At 49.3% G+C, this 22,909-nt stretch overlaps 1 protein-coding gene across 4 annotated transcripts in view; it reads right to left on the bottom strand.

The window, feature by feature from the left end:
* LanB2 (laminin subunit gamma-1) overlaps positions 1 to 22,909 on the bottom strand; it is a 529,033-nt gene that overhangs the window by 75,808 nt on the left and 430,316 nt on the right. For all 4 annotated transcript variants that reach the window (XM_069305575.1, XM_069305583.1, XM_069305589.1 and 1 more), the window contains 2 exons: positions 3,164 to 3,361; positions 2,690 to 2,886 (listed from right to left, as the gene is read on the bottom strand). In XM_069305575.1, the coding sequence (XP_069161676.1) occupies positions 2,690 to 2,886; positions 3,164 to 3,361 (395 nt within the window). The remainder of the gene's footprint in view (positions 1 to 2,689; positions 2,887 to 3,163; positions 3,362 to 22,909) is intronic.

Here is a 22,909-nt window from a genome sequence, read left to right as displayed (position 1 = left end):
CCCCTGAGACGTGTACAAGCACGGGGGCCTAGCAGAGGGCCGCCAAACACTACCAGTGGAACTATAACCACCTTAGGCAGACCCCCACCAGGCAAGAAAATGAAAAACAAAAGAAAAACCCCGCAAAAGTACACCGTCTCCAGAGGCAACAGAAACCGGCCGCCGCTTAGGTGGCAGGCTGCGCAACACCTTGACGCCCTAACCAGCACAATACCAATCCCTACCCAGGGCCAAACAAGGGCCCCAAGCCCCAGCTGGCCCCAAGGGCGAGGCAAATGCCGAGCAGCAAGAACCTCTACGGGAATGGTTCCCGAACGCCCCAGGGAAGATAACCCTGTAATGCAAGGGCAGTACTCACAGGGCGCTTAGGGAAGTCAGCCACTAAGCACATGCAGCCCCGGCACTGATGAAGTACTCCTGGCCACCGCACACCACAACACACGGCAGTGAACGCCACACAAGGCAAACACCGCCTAGGAAACTGAGGCCAGAGAAGCGTCAATCCCGGTTGACATTAGCGAACGAACTGAAGCTTGGCAGCCGGCGCGGTAGGTCCGGGGCTCCCCCCTCCCCCTCCCGGGGTGGGGAGGGCTGCGCGGACGATCGGCGCGGCAGTAAAGTGTGATGTTTGCTTGTTTGCTTGTTTCCTTAGGATTGTAGGGAGTTTTCTACCTCTCTGTTCGGTTTTTGTTGTAGTTTCTTACCATGTGGGGTTTGTTTTGTTACGCCTACCTTTCTGGGTGCCTAACCCCGGTCGATGGCAGATAAGGAAAACCCCCAACCATATGGGGTTTTCCAGGGCCATTGCTCCCTGAAACCTCTCTGAAGGGGCCAGGTTCTGGCGCTGGTCCCTGGTAGGTCTGAACTCCTTAGCTAATGTCCCGGTCTAACATAACACACATTAGCCCGATAAGCTCCAGGGAGCCGTAGGGGCTCCCCACAGAAAAGTGTATAATCTTTTCACGCTCCTAACATCAATTCTCGAGCTATGTTTTTCATTTTGGTATCAATGCGTTGGCAATAAAATTCTCTATAAGATCATATGCATAAAATGTCACCAAAGCTTTTGCTATCCCACCACGAAGTAAATAAACACGAAGATGACTCGCCGTGACACCCAAACAGGAAGTGAATGTTCATACTCTTTCGTTTGTTGCCAGCCTCGCAGTCATCCTACAGCGCTTATTTTGATATCACTGAACTCGCAATAAAATTCCCCACCCAGACATATGCCTATCAATGTCTAATTATGTTCCGCACGAGTGTGGGAACTGGGCGAAGCGTTAGCTGTGATTTCAGCAGCGACGACACTGTTGTGATGCAGTGCTTTGAAAGTTTATACTTATTTCACTGTCCTGACATTATTTCTCGAGCTACGTATTTCATTTTTATAGCAATGTGTTCGCAATAGAAAGTTTTATATATAACAATAGAAAGTTCTATAAGAACATGGGTAGAATTGGCCAACAGAGCGTCAAATAAATTTGTGACGAATAAAATCTTACGCGTGTTTGTACCCGTGAGCGTAAAAAGTTTTTACTTTGCTCATGTTTTTTCAAGTTTATACTTGTTTCACACCGTTTTGTTTGTTTGTATAGTGTTCGGAATAAAATTCTCTACACAGACATATGCATATAAATGTAGAATCATGATCGTGGCCAACACAAGAGTGTGTGGAGTGGGCGATTACCCTCGTTGTGTCACCAACTCAATAGTCTCTCCTCTAAGTTACAATACATTGCCGTTTTCTCAAATAGGCACTGTGCCTATTAGAGAAAACGAAAATTTAATGGCAAACATATTCATACAAACCCCAAGTCGATCGAGTAGTAAATACCCACTATAACACGGTCCGTAAATTTACGTCGTGATCCGACAACCGGTTAAGCAAAACTCCCGTAATTCCAAGTGGAAAATCCAGGGAAGTGTTAATGATTTGGTTCCTTCTTAATATTAATAATAATGTTCCATTAATACATTAATAATAATGTTCTATTAATACATTAATAATTATGTTCCATGGAAAGCTAGCAAAATTAAGCTGAAAACACACAGTAAATGAAGGGGTCCAGCAGAGGTTGGGCTGGTGTCATCAGGAGGAAGAGTGAGGTGGTGGGCTGACTGAGCTCTGATATGACCTGGGTTGCCATCAGGTGGTGGACAGACACATCAGGGTTAGGGTAACTACCTGCAGCATCAGTCGTTTGTCTTGTTTTTCTTCTAACAACCGCATGTTTTGTTGTGTCTGTACATCATGGTTGGGTTTTCCCCAGTTTTTTAGTTTATCTCTTATCCCCCTGTCTCATCGAGTGAGCCAGAGTCTGGTGCTTACCTATTAGTCATTACCAATGAATGGCTACAGAGAAGCGAGATTTATCTCTTTCTAGCCATTTATACCTAACACACTAATTACCTTTCTAGACATTAACATTTAGAAGAGGATTGGGTTTGTGAGGCCTGGTGTGTTGGGCCTCACAACTTGGGCTGTTGGAACCAGTATTAAGCTTGGGAAACTATTGATACCTCTGGGAAAACATTGTCCTACTAATACTAAAACTTCAACAAGTAATAAAGTTTAAGAACTTGTAATTGGAAAAATTATTTGCAAATGGAATTATTTGAATTACTTGGTATTATTTAAAACATGAAATAAAGATTATTTTACGTAATTCAGATATGCATAGCTTACCACTCCACTTGTGAGATTCCAGAACCCTGCTTCACACTCATTGCACTTGAGGCCTGTTACATGGGGCTTACACTGACATTGTCCAGAAACTTGGTCACATACAGGTGGCCCATAACGTTCAGCTCGGGTTCCGTACGAGTTACAACGGCATGGTCGACAATCACCTTTAGGTAATGCCAGGGCATCACCATAAAATCCTGAAAAAATGTAAAAGAATAATAGAAGATGAAAATTATTCTAAACTAAACTTTATTGATATCTTTCAACTGTAACTGTTGCTCTTGTTACTAGCAATTCCTAAAGGATAATATTAAAATTATATCACTTATTTAGGAAAATTTAAACTTATTGAAACTGATCTAATAATTTTGAATAAATTTTAAGAAAATAACATTATTTTCAGGATAAAAACAATATCATGTATATTACTATACAATGGCAATATACAGTAATATAAATATATTCATCACTCACCTGATAAGCACTGATCACAATAGAACCCTCCAGTATTGAAGATACATTTCAAACATTCTCCAGTAGTACGATTGCAGTTTGCTACAGCATTGGGATCAATGTTGCCATTACAATCGCATGCTTCACAGGGGCGAGGAGGACCATGGCGACCCTTAGGGTCTCCAAAGAAACTATCTGTACACAACTCACAGCGAGGCCCTGCAAATGTTGCGGTCCAAGTTAATGATATGACTAGCTTGGCACTTTGTATATGATAATTACCACAGTAATCACAATAGCGTGATGCATCAAATGAACAAATCCACAAGGGCCGTGACGAGGGTTCGAAATCACCCACAAAACAACCGGAGATCAACCAGGGGGAGAATTCCATAAAACCCTGGTTTGTGTCTCTGAGAGACTGCAGGATCCATTGGTAAATCAGGATTATTTCCCAGTTGCAATTCTTTTGACCATGTCGTAGCTCAGTTGATTAAGGCAGCATCTGGGATCCTCTCGGACATAGGTTCGAACCCTCGTCACACCCCTTGTGGATTTGTTCATGATAATTACCCGTTTATTACAATAAACTTGAAATTCTTCACAATTACTAATATAAATATAAGAATCTTTAAAATTCCAGCATTAAATGTAACAAAATTCCTCTTCCTGGTGAGTCCTATGGTGGTTCTCTGTTGCTACATCTTGGATAACTCCACCCTGTTCGCATCACACCAGGCCCTTGCATGTCTGAAATCCCTAACAGAGACCAGAGGCCAAAACCTGATCCTCTCACAGAAGAAGAAGAAACAAAAGTGGTAACTCTAAAAAAAAGAAAAAAACAGCATTGAATGTAATGAAACGCCATTTTGTGGGCGATACCCGGAGGAGCCCCGAAACTTACTAGGCTGATATGCTAATGTCAGACTTTGGCATCAGTCATGTGTATGGAGTTCTAGGGCCTACCGGGGACCATGAGCCAGAACCTGGCCCCGTCAGAGAGGCAAGGGGAGCAATGGCCTATAGAAAAACCTGTGTGGTTGGAAGCATTCTATGTCTGCTATCGACTGGGTCAGGCACTCAAAGGTAAGCATCCCAAAACAAACCCCTATTCTGGTGAAAATATTGCTACCAAAAGCCGAACTACTGGATAGAACTCTCCTGAAAAAAATGAGCAAACGAGCATGATGTCACACGTCGCCGCGGCGCTGTCTGTGCAGCTCCTCCCTCCCCGGGAGGAGGAAGGGGGAGCCCCAGACCCCCCCCTGTGCCCGCTATCCACCAATCAGTTCTTAGGCTGGATGTCAAAACATGCGAAAAACCGCCGACTGGAGGGAGGGAGGGAGGGATGCCGGGGAGCCTCTGGGTCCCATCCAGAAAATGGTGTTTCATTACATTCAACGTTGGTTTTCTGGGGGGAGCCCCTTCAGCTCCCTGGAGCTAACTACCCACAGAGGAAAAACATAGGGACTTTTCCCCGGAGGCGGTCACCACTCACTCCTCAACTCGAAGTCGAGACAACTGGCTGCAACCGCCGACCTAAAGCGACACAGGCCCAACGAGGCCTAGGTTCACCAGGTAATGAGCAGCCAGGACCATGTTCGACCGCCAAAAGCCCTGTGCCCGAATGTCAGCCCAGGACAAGCTGCCAAAGACGGCAGCAAGAGCAGCGAACTTACAAACGTCATGGGCACGGGGATCTTGAAGTTATCTTGAGGTTATCTTGAGATGATTTCGGGGCTTTAGTGTCCCCGCGGCACAGTCCTCAACCAAGCTTCGACCCCCAGGAAGCAGCCCGTGACAACTGACTAACTCCCAGGTACCTATTTACTGCAAAGTAACAGGGGCATCAGGGTGAAAGAAACTCTGCCCATTGTTTCTCGCCGGCACCCGGGATTGAACCAGGGACCACACGATCATGCGTCCAGTGTTCTGTCCGCTCAGTCACCGGCTCCGCAGGCTGGCTAGCCTTAATAATTCTGCGGACGACCTGAGAGACCCACACCCGCGAACAGAGAAGAAGGGAAACTGGAACAACCCAAAGAGTGTCCCCAGACACACAAGCTGTGGCGAGCAAATAACAGCGGAGAGCCACAACTGGACACAAAACATGATGCACCCCCGGCCTAACCAACCAAGCATCAACAACCCAGGGACCCCTCCGAAAAGCAGCAGTCTCATTCTTCGCCAGAAAAGAAAGAGACGGCTGCAACTGAACAAAACCATCACAAAGACCAAAGGAGCAGAAACCTCTGCGCTGGAGAAGAGCATGAAGCTCCCCAACCCGATCCCGAGAGGCCAATGCCAACAGAAAAAGAGCCTTGGAGAAACAATCCTGAACCGAAAGGGCTACAACAAACTGAGGAAAAGAAAGGAAAAGAGATCACTCTGTCCAAAGACCAGGACGGCTCAGGCGGGGCATGAGCAGGCCAGAGGTGAAACAATGCACGGGACAGCTTGTGAAACGGCACAGAAGTAACATCAATACCAAAAGCAAGCTGAAGCAGCTCCGCCAGCGCCGCACAATACGAGGCGACAGTGTTAGGCACAAGGTGACGGTCCTGGAACACCCAAGAGAGAGAGGACAACGCCACCCGAACAAAAAGCGAAGCACAATGACAAAGATATAACCAGAAGGACTGCCAGGAGACCTCATACTGCCACCGAGACGAAGCCTGCAGGTGGGACACCAACAAAGAAGCCACCTGATCACCATAGAGATGATGATAAACCCGAGTCAAAAAGACCATACTCGAATACTCGAGGAGAAGATCAAACCAGCCACCTGACGCACCGGGCCAATCTATTGGAAGAGTCGGAGCCGTGGGAAAAACCTCCGGGTTCGGGCACCACGGGGCCAAGAAGACTACTCTCCCCTGGTAGGTCTCCAAGCGAGTCAGGACCTGCAGCAACAGATGAACCGGGGAAAAGAGGTACAGGAATCCCCACCTCGACCAGTCCTGCCGAAAGACATCGACCCCGAAGGCCTCACAATCGGGGAAGGGCGCCACATACTGGGGCAGGTGCCGCGACCACGCCAATGCGAAGAGGTCCACCTCGGGGTGCCCGAATGTCTGGCAGAGCCAACGGTAGGAGTCGGCATCGACCACCCATTCCGTGGATAGGGGAACGAAACAAGACAGGCCATCAACCAAGACGTTGGACACTCCCTGCATATGAACAGCCAGGAGAGCCAAACCCTGAAAACTCAGCAGACGAGTCACCCGAAGCGACCAGCGCCAAAGAGCCAAGGACCGCATCAAACCCCCTGCAGTTCAGGCAATGAACCACTGGAGAGCAGTCCGAATGGAGCCGGATCGTCGATCTGCCGGCGACCCGAACCCTCTGAAGCACAAATAACACCGCCGCGAACTCCCGCACTGTGCTGTGGGCTCGTTGGAAGGTTGGACCCCACCGCCCCTGGCTGGCCTGGTGAGCACTAGTCACAAAGCTCCAGCAGAGACACGAAGCGTCCATGAACACATCCAGCGAGGGGCCGGGTAGGTGCCAAGGCACTGAATCCCGAACAACCTGAAGAGGAAACTGGCGATGCAGCAGCCAAGGCAAGGCCCCTGGGGGTCGAACCTAGCGATCGCGAGAAAGGCGGAAGGGATGTCCCCAAAGGAACCAGAACAGCCGACGAAGCCAAACCCGACCCGGCGGGTAGACCATCATCGAGAAGTTCAGGCTCCCACACAAACCCTCGAGTAACCGCCGAGTGACCCGGGAGCCCCTCAGAAACAGGCACAAGCGGGATCGCAGCCAGAGGAAAGACTCTGGAGGAAGAGACAAGGAAGCGGTCCGAGAGTCCCACACAAGACCCAGCCACGACCGAACCTGGGAGGGAACCAGATGGGACTTCCTCCAGTTCACCAAGAACCTGAACCCAGCGAGCTGGGAAAGCTCCAAATCCCTGGCTAGCAGACAACTGAGAGCCCAAACCAGCCAGTCGTCGAGGTAGACCAATACCCGAACACCTAACAGACGCAGATGGGCCACGACAACCCGCGTAAGGCGCATGAACACGCAAGGTGCCAGATTCAACCTGAACGGGAGATAACGAAATCAGTAACCTTGATGCCCCACAACAAAATCAAGCCAGTCCCTGAACCCCGGATGAATTGGGACGTGCCAATAAGCGTCCCAGAGGTCCAGGGACACCATCCAAGATCCTGGTTCTAACAGGAGTCGAACTTGAGACAGCCATCCGAAAGGAGGGGCAATGAACCCAGGGGTTCAGATGGGACAAGTCCAGAATTAACCTCAGGTCTGCACAGTCTCGTTTCGGCACTGGAAACAGACGGGAAACCCATCTGAGGGATGACGTCGTTTCAATGACGCCCAAGCGAACCCACTCCAAGACAACAAGATGGAGCGCAGGAAAAGAGGCTGCCCCACCAGCCCCGAACCCCCCAAAGGAGGAGATGCCACCCAACGCCACCGCAGGCCAAAGGAAACGACCCGAAATGCCCACAAATCGTGGGACAAGGCGTGAGCGAACAGCACAAGCTTCCCCCCCCCCATCGCCCTGTCAATGGGGTGACCCGCAAAAGGGATGGCGCCCCTGACGAGACCCAGAACCCCACACAGAGTGAGCACCGCACTGACCAGACGAAGGCGGGTCCGAAGGCAGAGCCGAATCCGAAACTGGCACTAGTGGCACCCCGAGCCCTGGCACGACCTCCCAGGAAAAGCCTCCCCCCCCCCCAGGTCCCCTGGAGAACCAACAAGTCAGACATAGGACAGCAACTGGCTGAAGCAGCCTGAATATACTGCGCCACGGCCGAAGGAGCAAAAGAAAAGGACAAAAAGGCGAAGACATCCTAAGAGCCAGGGGCCCAGGCCGATTCCAAAGAGGAGGCAAGCACCGCCTGCCAACACGCGAGCTGGGAAGTGTAGAACAGGGAAACTGCATCCCGCAAGATCGGCACAAACAGCTTCAACACGGCAGACGACGCACCCGCCACCGAGCCCAAGGCACCGGACCCCGAATGGCCTCGAGCGCCCCCACATCCTCCCCAAACCAGTCCAAAGACAGTTCCAGAAGGGAAAAGAAGCACAAAGCCAAAACCAAGAGGCCCCAAGCACGCAAGTCCTCAGCCACCTGTGCAGCCGACAGGGAGGGAACCTGCACATGGAGTTGCTGAACGCCAACATCTTGGGGACGGGCAGGAGCAAACAAGCACTCACTGAGGTGCTCAAGGTCGCCCCCAGGAAAACCTGAACCACCGTCGAGAACTCGTGCCACTCAAGCGTGCGGGAACGACAGAAGGACTGCAAGCCTTCAAAGCAAAAATAAGACAGTCCACCAGCCAGGACGACTCCGGAACTCTCATAACAGACCCAGAAAGAGAACAAAGTGCCAAACCTGAAAGACAATGGATCTCTCACCAATGCGTAATTCAGGTCATACAGGAGGTAAAATGCCAGGGCTGCCCGCACCGCAGACGGTTAGATGCGGGAAGCTGAAAACCTCCAGAAAGACGGAACCGACGCACCCGAGGGAACACGGAACCGAACCCAGGGAGGGGCAGACACCAAATCCAACTTGTACGCAGAGGGATGAAAAGAGAACCCCACTCCTTGTAACAATAAGCCCAACTCCGAGAGTAGAAAAACCCAGGCGGAGTCCAGCAGGGCCCAAGGCCCTCAAGTCAGCATCTCCCCAGCCCCAAGATCCCCCTCCTCGGGACCCGGGACTGAGTCATTCCCCAGAGCACCGGCCCCTAATGCAGCCAAGTAAGCCGAACAGAAGGGGGCCCACTGGTCAGACCCAGAGACTTCGGCAGGGAGATCGGATTCGAATGCCTCTGTCTGCCCGAGAACTCAAGACCATCTAAACCCTGCCCCGACCCCAAAACCCTCAGACGCTTCGAGGCTGGAAGCAGGGGAAGAGGCCCAGGATGCACCACAGCAGGGGAAGGACGAGGGGGTGCGGACTGAACCAAGGTCGAAGCAACCCCCACCCCCAAGTCTGGGTCCCTATAAGCAAAACGGGGCAACCTCGAGGCATCCAGGTGAGCAACCAACCTAGCTTGTTGCAATAACCTAAAATGAGCATGCAACGCCTGGGCCGCCTGTACCTGTAGAACATCATCTTGAGACTGGATAAACTGAGTCACTAGCAAGCAACAGAAATTGCATGACTCCGGGTCGAAGGTGTCACCGACCCAACAGGCAGTGTGACGGAAGCAAAAACTGTGAGGATCACCCTGAGTCAAGGGGGACCGAGCAACCCTCGAACTTGCACGAAGCGAGGGGGGACTCCGGGGACTCTACCACCATTTCGGTCAAATGCTAGAGAGGATGCAAACACAGTGGCCTCCCTACCAGAACCTCAGATATTAATACCAAGTAAAGCATCCAACACATCCACAAACATGATATCATTTATATTTGCCAACATCCAGGATATAAAAATATGCAAATCCAACAAAGTTCATTTTATAGATGGTCTCCTTCGTTAGGCAAATGCAGTGTTTGCAGCCCTAACGGAAACTCACACAAAGGACTGCCATGATGGTGAAATATGGATCTCAGAATACAATCTTTTCAGATGTGACAGAAAACACCGGCTACAGGGTGGGGTCAGCCTCTACATCAAAGACACACTCATCTGTACTGAGCTGTTAAACACCACAAATGATATGGTGGAAGTGCTGATAATCAAAATAGAGATCCTAAATGTAGTTATTGTCCTTTTATATAAGTCACTGGAGGCAAACCCTCAGAAGTTTAAAGACCAACTAATGAAAATAGAACACTGCTTGGAAAACCTCACAAATCCAGCCCTGAACATCATCCTGCTTGGGGACTTCAACCTACGGCACCTGAAATTGAAGTACCTACCTAATACAGTAATATCAGAAAGAATACCAGGAAGTAGCATAAATGAACAGGCACATGCAAATGACCTGCTACGGATGTAATTACCTAAGTGTAATTACCTAAGTGTAGTTACAGGATGAGAGCTACGCTCGTGGTGTCCCGTCTTCCCAGCACTCTTTGTCATATAACGCTTTGAAACTACTGACGGTCTTGGCCTCCACCACCTTCTCACTTAACTTGTTCCAACCGTCTACCACTCTATTTGCGAAGGTGAATTTTCTTATATTTCTTCGGCATCTGTGATTAGCTAGTTTAAATATATGGCCTCTTGTTCTTGAAGTTCCAGGTCTCAGGAAGTCTTCCCTGTCGATTTTATCAATTCCTGTTACTATTTTGTACGTAGTGATCATATCACCTCTTTTTCTTCTGTCTTCTAGTTTTGGCATATTTAATGCTTCTAACCTCTCCTCGTAGCTCTTGCCCTTCAGTTCTGGGAACCACTTAGTAGCATGTCTTTGCACCTTTTCCAGTTTGTTGATGTGCTTCTTAAGATATGGGCACCACACAACAGCTGCATATTCTAGCTTTGGCCTAACAAAAGTCATGAACAATTTCTTTAGTATATCACCATCCATGTATTTAAATGCAATTCTGAAGTTAGAAAGCATTGCATAGGCTCCTTGCACAATATTCTTAACCACTGCACTGCGCAAAGCGCCTTTAGGCGCTCAGAGAGTTGTGCTTTTTGTTTTTTAATTTGGCTATATTTTAATGTTTTTTAATGTTTTCATTACTATTTGTGTTTTGAAATGGAAATAGTTGACTTTGGAAACATTTTGACATTAAATTTACCTGAACATTTGTAAAAATAATAAAAATATGTCCTTGTCAATTGCACCAAGACGTTTTTGCCGAAAATAGGTGAGCAGTGCAAGGGTTAATGTGGTCCTCAGGTGATAGTTTTCTATCTAGAACCACTCCTAGATCTCTTTCTTTATCAGAATTCTTTAAAGATTTCTCACATAATATATAGGTTGTGTGGGGTCTATGTTCTCCTATTCCACATTCCATAACATGACATTTATTAACATTAAATTCCATTTGCCAAGTGGTGCTCCATATACTTATTTTGTCCAGGTCTTCTTGAAGGGCATGACAATCATCTAAATTTCTTATCCTTCCTATTATCTTAGCATCATCAGCAAACATGTTCATATAATTCTGTATACCAACTGGTAGATCATTTATGTACACAATAAACATCACTGGTGCAAGAACTGAACCCTGTGGTACTCCACTTGTGACATTTCTCCATTCCGATACATTGCCTCTGATTACTGCCCTCATTTTTCTATCAGTCAGAAAATTTTTCATCCATGATAGAAGCTTACCTGTCACCCCTCCAATATTTTCCAGTTTCCAGAACAACCTCTTATGTGGAACTCTGTCGAAAGCCTTTTTTAGGTCCAGATAGATGCAGTCAACCCAGCCATCTCTTTCCTGTAATATCTCTGTGGCCCGATCATAGAAACTGAGTAAATCCGATACACAGGATCTTCCTGATCGAAAACCATACTGTCTGTCTGATATTATATCATTTCTCTCCAGGTGTTCTACCCATTTAGTTTTGATTAGCTTTTCCAATACTTTCACTATTACACTTGTCAATGATACAGGTCTATAATTGAGGGGGTCTTCCCTGCTGCCACTTTTGTAGATTGGAACTATGTTAGCCTGTTTCCACACGTCTGCTACGATTCCTGTACACAGGGATGCCTGAAAGATCAGGTGAAGTGGAATGCTGAGCTCAGATGCACATTCTCTCAGAACCCATGGTGAAACGCCATCTGGGCCAGCTGCTTTGTTCCTCCCGAGCTCCTTTAGCATATTTTCCACTTCATCTCTAGACACCTCTATCCGCTCTATGTTGTTCTCTGGAATTCTTATTGTGTCTGGTTCTCTGAAGATTTCATTTTGTACAAACACACTTTGGAACTTTTCATTTAATGTTTCACACATTTCCTTTTCATTTTCCGTGAATCTGTTTCCCATTTTCAACCTCTGGATATTATCCTTTACCTGCAATTTGTTGTTTATGAATTTGTAGAATAGGCCCGGTTCTGTTTTACATTTATCTGCTATCCCTTTTTCAAAATTTCTTTCTGCCTCTCTCCTTACTGCTGTATAATTGTTTCTCGCATCTTTGTATCGCTGGTATGTTTGGGGGTTTGGCCTCTTCCTATACTGATTCCATTTTTGTGTCTTTTGGTCTCTTGCCCTCTCACAATTTCTGTCGAACCAATCCTGTTTTCTGGTCCTGCATCTCTGTTTTGGTATGAATGTTTGTGTGCCTTCCTCGTATAGTTTTACAAATTTGGCATACATTTCATTTACTTCCCTGCCTAGCAACACTTCTGTCCAATTACACTCATTAAAAAAATTTCGAAGTTCCCCATAGTTGCCTCTCTTTAAATCGAGTTTATCAACTGTTTCAATGTCCCCATTTTCTTCTAGATGATATCTTAAAGCATATTTAATGTCTAACAGGACGTGATCACTCTTTCCCAAGGGAGGAAGGTACTGGATGTCAAAAATCTCTTCTTCTTTCCTGGTGAATACTAGATCCAGTACTGACGGTATATCTCCTTCCCTCATTCTTGTGGCTTGCTTTATGTGTTGATACAAGAATGTCTCCAGAATGAGGTTCACAAATCTGCATGTCCAAAAGTCCTCCGTTCTTGCTTCATAGGCCTCCCAGTCTGTGCGACAGGTTTGTTGGTAAAAAACTAAAACATGGTAAAAAACTAAAACAAAAAACCGAACTGAGAGGTAGAAACTCCCTATAATCACAAGGAAACAAGCAAACAGGCAAACAGTACACTTTACTGCTGCGCCAATCGTCCGCGCAGCCCTCCCTGCCCCGAGAGGGGGGGAGGGAAGCCCCGGACCTACCGCGCCGGCTGCCAAGCTCCAGTTCGGAAGCTAAGCTTCAACCAACGCGAAAAAAACGCCGACCGGTGGGAGGGAGGGTTGCCAGGGAGCCTCCGGGGCTCACCCAGAAAATGGCGTTTCATTACATTCAACGCTAGTTTTCTGTGGGGAGCCCCTACGGCTCCCTGAAGCTTCATACCCAAAGAGAAGGAAAAGAAAAAGGGCCAACCCGGGAGGCGGCCGCCACAAACTCTGCAACGCAAAGCCGAGACAATAGGTCGCAATCTGCGACCCAAGGCAACAAGAACGCACAGGAGCAGATGCGTATAAGAATGGGCGGCCAAGAACCTGTGTGACCCTCAAATCCCTGCGCCCGAAATGAGCCCTAGACATCGCCAACACAGCAGCAAAAGCTGCAAACGTCTGAACAGCACGGGCGCAAAGACAGACCACAGGCTGGAAGAATGAAAAACTCTGCGGACGACTTGGGAGACCCGAGCCCTGAAAACAGGGAATGAGGGGAACCGGATCAACCACAGCGCATCTGCAGACGGTACGCAGGTAATGGCAAAAAACACAACCGGACAACACAGGACGCACCCCTGGCCAAACCAATCAAGCATCAATAACCCAAGAACCCCTCCGGAAAGCAGCCGTCTCGACCGTTGCTAGGACGGAGAAAGGCTGCACACGTACAAATCTACCACCAGTACTAAAGAGCAGAAGCCTGAACCGAAGGAGCTACCACAAACTGAGAAGATAAGAAGGCACCCTGATCATATACCAGGACAGCTCAGGTGACGCATGAGCAGGCCGGAGGTGAAACAAAACACGAGAAAGCGTACGAAACGTCATACTGTTGCCAAGACGAAGCTCGCAGGTGGGACACCGTCAACAAAGCCACCTGAACACCACAGAGATGGTGATACCCAAGTCAAAATACCAGACGCAAAGAGCCGAGGAGAAGGCCAAACTAGTCACATACAGGACCGATTCGACCTGCCGAAAGAGGCAGAGCCGTGGGAAAACGCCCCGGGTTCGAACACCTATCAAGCAGCGTCTGAAAATAAGGCTGGGCCAGCCACCAAGGAACCATAAGGACTGCTCTCGTGGGAATGGGCTGCAACCGAGCCAGAACCCGAAGCAACAGCTGGACCGGGAGAAGAGGAACAGGTACCCCCACCTCGACCAGTCCTGCCGAAAAGCATCCACCGTGAATGCCTCGCAGATGGGAAAGGGCGCCACATAAAATGGGCGACGCCTAGACCACGCCGACTTAAAGATGTCCACAGCCAGGAGTCCATAAGTCCGACAGAGCCAACAAAACGAGTCGGCGGCGACTGGCTAATCCGCGAAGAAAGGAATGAACCGAGACAGCTATCCACCAGGACGCAGGACGCACCCCGGACATGAACCTCACGGTTAGCCAAACCCCTGTGGTTCCGGCAAGAACCGCCAGAGAACAGTCCGAACAGAGCTGAATGGTAGAGCACCCAGTGACCCAAACCCTCCGAAGCGCAAACCAGACAGTCAAGAACTCCCAAACCGTGCTGTGAGCCCGACGGACGGACAGACTCCACCAACCTCGGCCGACCTGGCGAGCACTGGTCACAAAGCCCCAGCCGAGAGATGACCCGTCTGTGAACACATTAAGCGAAGGCTCAGGGAGGTGCCACGGAACGGAACCCCGAAAACCCCAAAGAGGGAGCTGGTGACGCAGCACCAACACAAGATCCCCGGAGGAACAAACCCAACGAATGCAAGAGGCAGAAGGGGAGTCTCCGAAGGAACCAAACAGACGCTGAAGCCAAACCCGACTCAGCGGGCAGACCAGCACGTCGAAGTTCAAACTCCCACACAACTGCTCAAGCAACCGCTGAGCAACCCGGGACCCCCTCATGTACAGCCGAAGGCAGGACCACAGCTGCAATAATACTTCTGGAGGGAAAGACAATGAGTGGCCCCAATAGCCCTAAACAAGGCCCAGGTCCGAACCCGGGATGGAAACAGATGGAATGGTCTCCAGATCACCAGGAAACCAAACCCGGCGATCTGAAAAGAACCACACCCCTGGCAAGCAGACAAGCGGACTGACTGGGAGCCCACACCAGCCAGTCGTCGAGGTAGGCCAGATACCGAATCTCAGACTCAGACAGGGCACTAAGATCCGGTAAAGATGCAAAAAAAAATATACCAAGTGCCCATTACAAAATAGGGAAGGCAACAAAAGCAGCAAGCCTGAAGCCCCACCACCAACTGAGCCATTCCCAGAAAACTGGAGAGGAACGTGCCAAGAAGTGACCTGGAGGTCCAGGGCCACCATCCAGGCACCCGGCCCCAACAGAAGCCGGACAGGACACAACAGTCCACCGAGGAGGGCATAGAAACCAGGGCGCAGACTGAAGAAGTCCAGAAGAACTGCAGTTGTGAAAAGCCCATGACTGCAAGGAGTAGACGGGAACCCCCAGAAGGATGGGGCGGATCGACCACGTCCAACGCACCCACTAAGATGACACGACGAAGCGCAGGGGAAGAAAAAGCCCACCCCACCAGCTCTGAACCCCCCCAAAGGGGAGAAGCCGTCTACCGAAGTCACCAAAGGCCGGAAGACAACCAAAAGCACCCACCAACAGCGGAACCATGCGAGAGTCAACAGAACCCCTTCTGAAAGAAAAAATATACATATACACATTATGTATATACACATACATATACACAAACACACAAGATATGGTACACACACGTGCGTATACACATGTGCACACACACACACACACAGCGTACATAAGTACATGCGTACACACACACATACCTCACACATAATATCTAGAGATATTAGAAACAACTTTTTTAGTGTCAGAGTGGTTGACAAATGGAAAGCATTAGGAAGTGATGTGGTGGAGGCTGACTCCATACACAGTTTCAAGTGTAGATATGATAGAGCCCAATAGGCTCAGGAAACTGTACACCTGTTGATTGACGGTTGAGAGGCGGGACCAAAGAGCCAGAGCTCAAGCCCTGCAAACACAACTAGTTGAGTACATTGCAAAAGAAAAGTACCAGTCGCCGACCAGTGGGCAGAGAGCACCACGCCGGCCAGGCAAAGAAGGCACAAAACTGCATCAAAAGGCCCACCTTGACAGCAAAACCTCAAAATCCCAGCACAACCTCAACATGTGCCAAGACCCAAAAAGATCAGCCTGCAAGCCAGGAAGACCCCGGAACCCCAGAAGGCAGAACCGGGTCACACGAGGAAGCAAAGTCCCATGAACCCACAAAGGGGGCCCCAAGAGGAGGAAACCTCCGGAACGAAACCAAAGAACCCAAAGGAACCCAGAATCGAACCAGGGGGAGCCCAAACCACCACATTTGCCACAGAGAGGCAAAGCACAGCCCCCAGACAGAACCCCTTGGGAAAACGGTCATAACAGACCGAAAACCGAGGGACAAGGTGTGGGAGCAAGCATACCAGCCAGGGGACACTGAGTCCAAACCCAAAGGCCCAGACTCAAAACAGACAAAATGGAAAACCCGGTGTAAAATTAACACCAAAACGTTCCCAGAGGAACAGGCAACGGGCAGAAAACACCAGAAAAGCAAAGAAACGACAACAGGAGAATAAAACCCCCCCAAAAAAGGTGAAAACTCACCCCAGAAGCTCGCTCGCACGCCCAGTCACATGTAAACAAACCGCAACGCCGCCCTGGTGGCCACTCCGGGAAACCGGCAGACGTAAATGGCCGCCAGCAGGGGCCGTGGCTGACGCTAAAGATACAAAAACACGCCAGCAAAAGTGGGAAGCAAGCAGACTGGATGGGCAAAAAACGCCGCCCAACAGCAGAAAAACCCCGGCAGGGGCAAAACCGCCCCAGAACTGCTAGCAGGCATCCCCCACAGCCCCGGGAACCAACAACAGAGGCCCCGGGGCAGAGCCGTCCTCCAAGCCCTCCGCCCTTAAAGAAAAGCAAGAGTCCATAGGAAAGGCAGCAAGAAAGGGCTGCTGGTAAGACCCAGAAGCCTTGGCAGGAGGAACCGGCTCAAAAAACCTCCGTCCCCCAACCCGAACAGGGCAGCCCCTGAAAGCCGCCAGAGTCTCGGCCCCAACTAAACCCCGCCCCGACCCCAAAACCCACAGACAGTCCGGAGCCGGGAACAGGGGAGGGAAAGGGGCGAACAGCACCTAACCAAACGGGGCGGCCTCGGGGCATCCGAGTGGGAAACCAACCTAGCATGTTGCAGCAACCTAACCTAGCTTGCAACACGGATGCCACCTGTACTCTGAACAGTAATAACATCAGGAGAGTACTGAAGAACGAGCAGAGAATCTCTCACAAGACTCCGAGTCAAGGTGTCAGTGACCCAACAGGCAGCATGACGGAGGTAAAAGTGGCGCCTGTCACCCGAAGACAAGGGCACAGCAACCAACGATCCCGTACAAGACGGGTTGGAACCCGGAAGACACATTCAATAGTTCCCCAAGCCCAGACAGAGGTTTCCAGGGCCCGTAGGGGTAACAACTACGGGAAGCCCGGGCAAGGTGTTGCTAACCATTTAAGAAACCCAAACATAACAAGAGGGTAGAGGATAACACTGAAAACCCCTGCAACGTGTACAATCACGGGGGCCTAGCAGAGGGCCGCCAAACACTACCAGTGGAACTATAGCCACACTGGGCAGACCCCCACCAGGCATGAAAATAAAAACAAAAGAAAAACCCCGCAAAAGTACACCGTCACCAGAGGCAACAGAAACCGGCCGCCGCTTAGGTGGTAGGCTGTGCAACACCTTGACGCCCTAACCAGCACAATACCAACCCCTACCCAGGGCCAAACAAGGGCCCCAAGCCCCAGCTGGCCCCAAGGGCGAGGTAAATGCCGAGCAGAAAGAACCTCAACGGGAACAATTCCCCGAACGCCCCACGGAAGATAACCCTGTTACGCAAGGGCAGTACTTACAGGGCTCTAAGGGAAGTCAGCCACTAAGCGCATGCAGCCCTGGCACTGATGAGGTACTCCTGGCCACCGCACAACACAACACAACACACGGCAGTGAACGCCACACAAGGCAAACACTGCCTAGGAAACTGAAGCCAGAGAAGCGTCTATCCCGGTTGACATTAGCGAACGAACTGAAGCTTGGCAGCCGGCGCGGTAGGTCCGGGGCTCCCCCCTCCCCCTCTCGGGGCGGGGAGGGCTGTGCGGACGATCGGCACGGCAGTAAAGTGTGATGTTTGCTTCTTTCCTTGTGATTGTAGGGAGTTTCTACCTCTCTGTTCAGTTTTTTGTTTTATTTTTTTACCATGTGGGGTTTGTTTTGTTATGCCTACCTTTCTGGGTGCCTAACCCCGGTCGATGGCAGATAAGGAAAACCCCAACCACAAGAGGGTTTTCCAGGGCCATTGCTCCCTGAAACCTCTCTGAAGGAGCCAGGTTCTGGCGCTGGTCCCTGGTAGGTCTGAACTCCTTAGCTAATTTCCTGGTCTAATATAACATACATTAGCCCGATAAGCTCCAGGAAGCCTCCGGGGCTCACCTAGAAAATGGCGTTTCATTACATTCAATGCTGGTTTTTTACAGTTCTTGATGAATATAGAGTTCCAAGAAACACTATTGCAGGCCCTTCACATTCTTTGGAGACAAAGCCTAGATACTGGCATTATCCCTGACATACTAAAAACAGCAGAGATAGCACCACTCCATAAAGGAGGAAATAAGGCAGAGGCAAAAAATTACAGACCGATAGCACTAACATCGCACATCATAAAAATCTTTGAGAGAGTTCTAAGAAGTAAGATCACAAAATACATGGAATCACAGCATCTCCATAATCCCGGACTACATGGTTTCAGGACAGGGCACTCTTGCCTGTCACAGTTCCTGGACCACTATGACATGGCATTAGATGCCATGGAAGACAAACAAAACGCTGATGTAATTTACATAGATTTCGCAAAAGCCTTCGACAAATGTTACCATGGTGTTATTGCACATAAAATGTGTTCAAAAGGAATTACTGGAAAAATAGGCAGATGGATCTACAATTTCCCAAGTAACAGAATCCAATGTGTAATAGTCAACAAAATAAAATCCGGTCCATCAACCGTGAAGAGCTCAGTCCCCCAGGGTACTGTGCTTGCTCCAGTACTCTTTCTCATCCTCATATCGGACATAGACAAGGACACAATCTATAGCACTGTATCATCTACCCAGTTTACAATGGAGAGTAGTAAACAATAGCATTATAGCAGGAAATCAACCTGGAAATAATCACAGGTCAGAGAACTACTGAGATTCTGTGACAAATTCTCGCTCAGTCAGCAGATTACAGATCTGACTAGGAACGAGAACACGCTGGACCTCATATTCACGAACAATGATGAGCTAATCAGACATTACTGTTTCGGACACTATGTACCCGGACCACAAGCTCATTGAAGTGCAAACTAACATCAATAACGGTAGTAGGCCCAAGAGAAACAAGAAACGAGAAGGGCTATTCAATAAATTCAATTTTAATAATAAAAGGATAGACTGGGAGAAAATAAACTGGGAACTTACAAACATTCAATGGGAAAATGTTTTAAGTAATAAAAATCCTACACAAGGAATAGAAAAACTGACTTCTGAAGCCTATGAAGTTTGTCTGAAACATGTTACTTTGAGGAAAGCCAGAAAGAGGTCCAACGTAGAAAGAGAATGCAGACGACACTACAAAAGAAGAAAAAAGTTAACGGAAATGTTGAAGCAAATACGGCTTTCCATACAAAGAAGGAATAATTTAAAAGGGATATTGAAGAAATCGACCAGAGACTGAAGATTAGATTGAAGAAAGGCAATTAGAACAGAAAGCAATTCAAGAAATAAAGAATAACCCAAAATATTTCTTCACATATGCTAAATCAAAAGCAAAAACCACTGCCAGTATTGGACCTATTCGTACTAGTGAAGGTTCATATACTGAGGATGACAAAGAAATAAGTGAAATCCTAAAAAAGCAGTATGAGGACATGTTTAGCACCCCGATACACAGCATGAAAGTGGAGGATCCGGACAACTTCTTTATGGGTGATACCTCTGTAAAAACCTCTGTAAATATGACTGATATGAACACGAGCATGGCAGATTTTGAAAGAAATTGACAATGTGCAAATGCATTCAACCCCAGGTCCAGACTCATGGAATTCAATATTTATAAAGAAATGCAAAGTGCCAGTAGCACAGGCACTCAGTATAGTGTGGAGGAAGAGCTTGGACATGGGGGATGCGCTTAAAGCAGCAGACATAGCCCCTCTACACAAGGGAGGTAGCAAAGCATTGGCAAAGAATTATAGACCAGTTGCACTAACGTCCCACATAATAAAAGTATTTGAGAGAGTGATCAGGAGTCAGGTCACTAGTTTCATGGAGATCAATGACCTCCACAATCCAGGCCAACATGGATTTAGAGCAGGAAGATCATGCCTCTCACAGCTACTTGACCATTATGACAAAATCACTGAAGCATTAGAAGAAAAACAGAATGCAGATGTGGTATACACAGATTTCACAAAGGCATTCGATAAATGTGATCATGCAGTGATAGCACACAAAATGAAGTCAATGGGAATAACTGGTAAAGTAGGACCAACCGGGCTGTGGTGGGTATGTGGGCCTGCGGGCCGCTCCAAGCAACAGCCTAGTGGACCAAACTCTCACAAGTCAAGCTTGGCCTCAGGCCAGGCTTGGGAAGTAGAAGAACTACCAGAACCCCAACAAGCAGGTATCAAGCAGGCATTGAAACAGATGGGAACCCCGGAAGGATGGGGCGGATCGACCACGTCCAAGTGCACCCACACCAAGATGACATAATAAAGCGCAGGGGGAGAAGCCCACCCCACCAGCCCCGAACCCCTCAAAGGGGGAGGAGCCACCTGACGTCACCAGAGGCCGAAAGACAACCAAAAATGCCCACGAACTGCGGGACCAACCGCGAGTCAACAGAGCAAGCTGCACTCCCCAGTGCCCCATCAACAGCGATGGGATCGGACCCCCTTCCGAAAGAAAATGTGTATATAAATATATATGAAAATAAAAAATACAAATGAAGAAAGAAAAGAAAAAGACAAGCCGCCGACTGGTGGGCAGAGAACACCGCGCCGGCCAGACTAAGAAGGCACCGATAAAGCACAAAAACCACACCAAAAGGCCAACCTCGACAACAAAAACCGGCATGACCACAACACGTGCCAAGACCCCCCCCCCCCAAAAAAAAAGCAACATGCAAGCCAGGAAGACCCCGGAACCCCAGAAGGCAGAAGGCACCCACGAGGTAACTAAAGGCCTCCTGAACCCTCAAAGGGGGGCCAAGAGGAAGAAACCTCCAGAATGAAACCAGAGAACCCAAAGGAACCCAGAATTGAACCAGGGGAAGCCAAAACCACCACATTTGCCAGTGGGAATACACCACAGAAAGGGCAAAGCACAGCACCCAGACAGAACCCCCAGTAAAACGGCCAAAACGAACCATAAACAGAAGGACACAAGGTGTGGGAGCAAGCAGAAACAGACAGGAACACTGAGCCAAAATCCCAGGGCCCAGCCCCAAACAGAAAATGCAAAAAGAGCCACGACTGACGCAAGAGATCCGAAAACACACCAGCAAATGTGGGAAGTAAGCAGACGAGAGGGACGAATAACCCCTCCTAGAAGCAGAAAACCCAGGCAGGAGCAAACAGCCCCACAACTGTAAGCGGGCATTCCCCACAGCTCCGGGAACCTGCAACAGAGGCCCTGGGACAGAGCCGTCATCCATGCCCTCTGCCCTTAAAGAAAAAGGTGAGTCCAGGGAAAAGATAGCAAAGAAAGGGTTGCTGGTAAGACCCAGAAGCCTTGGCAGGAGGAACAGGCTCGAAAACCTCTGTCCCCAACCTGAACGGGGTAGCCCCTGAAGCCGCCCAAGTCTTGGCATCAACTAAACCCTGCCCCAACCCCGAAACTTGCAGATGGGCAGGAGCCAAGAACAGGGAGGGGAAAGGGGTGAACAACACCTAACCAAAACGGGGCGGCCCCGGAGCATCCGGGTGGGAAACCAACCTAGTGCTTTGCAGCAACCTGACCGAGCATGCAACGCGAATACCGCCTGTACTCTTAACAGTAAGGACATCAGGAGAGTAATGGAGTACAAGCAGAGAACACAACTCACAAGACTCCGGGCCAAAGTGTCAGTGACCCAACAGGCAGCATGACGGAGGTAAAAGAGGACCCCCTGTCACCCCTGAGACAAGGGCACAGCAACCAACGAACCTGCACAAGATGGGTTGGAACCCATAAGACACATCCAATAGTCCATGGACCGAGCCTCGACAGGATTTTCCAGGCCCCGCAGGGTAGCGACTACGGGAAGCCTGGGCAAGGTGTCGCTAACCGGTTAACATCCAAAGCTAACAACGGGGAGATACTAACAATGAAAACCCCTGAGATGTGTACAATCACAAGGGCCTAGCAGAGGGTCACCAAACAACACCAATGGAACTATACCCACACTAGGCAGACCCCCACCAGGCAAATGAAAAGAAAAAAATAATACCCCGCAAAAGTACATCGTCCTCAGAGGCAACAGGAACCGGCCGCAGCGTAGGTAGCAGGTCGCGCAACACCTTGACGCCCCAACCAGCTAGATACCAGTCCCTACCCAAAGCCAAACAAGGGCCCCAAGCCCCAGCTGGCCCCAAGGGCGAGGCAAATGCCGAACAGCAAGGACCCCTATGAGAAAGGGTCCCGAACGCCCCAAGGAAGATAACCCTGGCACGCAGGGGCAGTACTCACAGAGCGCTTAGGGAAGTAAGCCCTTAAGTGCATGCAGCCCCGGTACTGATGAGGAACACCTGGCCACCACACAATACAAGACAAGGCAGTGAACGCCATGGAGGCAAACACCGCTTAGGAAACTGAGGCCAGAGAAGCGTCTGTCCCGGTTGATATTAGCTTACGAACTGTAGTGCTATGCAGCTGGCACGATGAGGTCGGGGGG

The sequence above is a fragment of the Procambarus clarkii genome, chromosome 6, assembly GCF_040958095.1.
Source record: "Procambarus clarkii isolate CNS0578487 chromosome 6, FALCON_Pclarkii_2.0, whole genome shotgun sequence".
Classification (NCBI taxonomy): Eukaryota; Metazoa; Arthropoda; class Malacostraca; order Decapoda; family Cambaridae; genus Procambarus; species Procambarus clarkii.
This window is presented reverse-complemented; position numbering and strand designations above follow the sequence as displayed.